Source organism: Priapulus caudatus, unplaced genomic scaffold, assembly GCF_000485595.1.
Source record: "Priapulus caudatus unplaced genomic scaffold, Priapulus_caudatus-5.0.1 Scaffold2229, whole genome shotgun sequence".
NCBI lineage: Eukaryota > Metazoa > Priapulida > Priapulimorpha > Priapulimorphida > Priapulidae > Priapulus > Priapulus caudatus.
In genome coordinates, this window is record NW_014579290.1 from 48,944 (window position 1) to 52,097 (window position 3,154).

The 3,154-nt window shown below is 36.1% G+C and overlaps 1 protein-coding gene across 1 annotated transcript in view; it reads left to right on the forward strand.

The window, feature by feature from the left end:
• The window catches only part of LOC106818421, a 23,213-nt gene that overhangs the window by 8,593 nt on the left and 11,466 nt on the right, over window positions 1–3,154 (forward strand). The window contains exon 5 of the mRNA XM_014823132.1: window positions 273–360. Within this exon, the coding sequence (XP_014678618.1) occupies window positions 273–360 (88 nt within the window). The remainder of the gene's footprint in view (window positions 1–272; window positions 361–3,154) is intronic.

Here is a 3,154-nt window from a genome sequence, read left to right on the forward strand (position 1 = left end):
AGGGCGCTGCGCACCGCTCGTTTTATTCGTCGGTGTATATTTAAATTTCTGGCGCCGTTTCAAACGCAACGTGTTTATATAACAGAATGAATGCGGAGAATTAAGCGCGGGTGCATAATTTGCTCGCGTTCTTACTGCCAGCAAGCACTAGCGGAGAGAAAGAGTTACATTAACTCCTAGCAGAGAGAAAGAGTTACATTAACTCCTAGCAGAGAGAAAGAGTTACATATACTGTAGCTAGCTGAGTGAATAGCATCGGACTGGTTGTATAGTTGATCTTCACCGGAGAAGGAGGAGCCGTGTACGTGAGGTGGGGTCGCACAAGCTGTCCAGAGACTGGAGCGGAACTTATCTATGATGGTATACTACACCTATACTCACTCACTCATCCTACCATCGTTCATAGTTATACATAATTATCATCTATAATGGTATACTACACCTATACTCACTCATCGTACCATCGTTCATAGTTATACATAATTATCATCTCTCATCGAACCATCGTTCATAGTTATACAGAATTATCATCAATGATGGTATACTACACCTATACTCACTCATCGTACTATAGTTCATAGTTATACAGAATTATCATCTATGATGGTATACTACACCTATACTCACTCATCGTACCATCGTTCATAGTTATACAGAATTATCATCTATGATGGTATACTACACCTATACTCACTCACTCATCGTACCATCGTTCATAGTTATACAGAATTATCATCTATGATGGTATACTACACCTATACTCACTCATCGTATCATCGTTCATAGTTATACAGAATTATCATCTATGATGGTATACTACACCTATACTCACTCATCGTACCATCGTTCATAGTCATACAGAATTATCATCTATGATGGTATACTACACCTATACTCACTCTTCCATCATAGATGATAATTTGTATAACTATGAACGATGGTAACATGAGTGAGTGAGTAATAGGGTAGGTATACCATCATAGATGATAATTCGCTATAACTCATGAACGATGCTACGATGAGGTAGGTGAGTAATAGGTGTAGTATACCCATCATAGATAATATTCTGTATAAATAAACCGATGGATACGATATGAGGAGTCATAGGTGTATGTATTCCATCATAGATGATAATTTGTATAACTATAACGATGTACGATGATGAGTGAGTATAGGTTAGTATATCATCGTAGAAGAATAATCTGTACTAACAATGCCCGATGGTACGATCGAGTGAGTAGTATAGGTTAGTATGACCATCCATAGATGATAATGTCTGTATAACTATGACCGATGATACGATGAGTGAAGATCGATGTAGTATACATCATAAGATGATAATTCGTAATATAACATGAACGATGGTAACGGTGAGTGAGTATAGGTGTAGTGTAAACCATCATGGATGAAATGTCTGTATCACTATGAACGAATGGTCCGAGAGTGAGTGAATAGTGTAGTATATTCCATCATAGAATGAAATGTATAACTCAAAACGATGTAAGCGATGAGTGAGTGAGTATAGGGAGTATACCATCATTAGATATAATTTGTATAACTATAAACGAGGTACGATGAGTGAGTGAGGATAGGTGGAGTATAGCATCATAGAGATAATCCTGTATAACTATGAACGATGGTACGAATGATGACAGTGAGTATAGGTGTAGTATACCATCATAGATGATTCATTCTGATAACTATAAACGATGTACGATACGTGAGGAGTATAGGGTAGTATACATCCCCTAGATGATAATTCTTATAATATGAACGGTGGTACGAATGAGAGTGAGTATAGGTTATATACCCATCATAGATGATAATTCTGTAATAACTATGAACGATGGTACGCATAAGTGAGTATAGTGATATAACCATTCTATAGATGCGAATTCTGTATAACTATGACGATGGTACGAGTGAGTGAGTGAGTATAAGTGTAGTATAACCATATAGATGATAATTCTGTATAATGAACGATGGTACGGATGAGTGAGTGAATACTCGGTGTAGTAAATCATCATAGAATGATAATTGTATAACTATTAACTATGATACGATGAGTGAGTATAGGTTAGATACCATCATAGATGGTACTTCTGTATGACTTATAACGATGGTACGATGATCGAGTCTAGTGTTATACATCATAAATGATAATTCTGTATAACTATAAACGATGATACGGACGAGTGAGTATAGTGTAAGTCTCCATACGATCAATTCTGTATAACTATGAAGCGATGGTACGATGAGGGAGTTGAATAATAGGTGTAGTAAACCATCATAGATGATAATTCCTGCTGTAACTATGAACAAGGTACCGATGAGTTGAGTATAAGGTGTTATATACCATCATAGAAATAATTCGTTATAACTATAAACGAGGTACTGAGTGAGTGATATAGGTGTAGTATACCATCAAGATTATAATTTGGATAAACATGAACGATGGTACAATGAATGAGTGAGTATAGGTGTAGTATACCACTTATAGATGATAATCGTATAACCTATAACCGAAGGTACGATTACGAGTGAGTATAGTTGTAGTATATCAATCATAGAGATAATTCTGTAACACTATGAACGGTGGTTACGAGAGTGATGAGTAAAATGTAGTAACCACATAGATGATCATTCTGTAATAACTAATGAACGATGGTACGATAAGTGAGTAAGGGTCGTATACCATCATAGATGATAATGTCTGTATAACTAAAGCAATGGTACGATGAATTGAGTGGTATAGGTGTAGTATAACCATCATAGAATGATAATCCTGTAATAACTATAACGAGGTACGGATGAGTGAGTATAGGTGTAAGTATACCATCAAGATGTATCTGTCTACTACGTAACGATGATACGATGAGTGAGTATAGGTGTAGTATTACCATCATAGATTGATAATCTGTATTACTATGAACGATGGTACCGATAGTGAGGAGTATAGGTGTAGGATAGCCATCCAATAGATGATAATTCTTATAACTATGAACGAATGGTCATGATGAGTATAAGGTGTAGTCTACCATCATAGATGAATAATTCTGTGTAAACTAGACCGATGACGAAGAGTGAGTATCAGGTGGTAGTAATACCAATCATAGAGATAACTGTATGAGCTAATGAACCGAGGTAACGATGT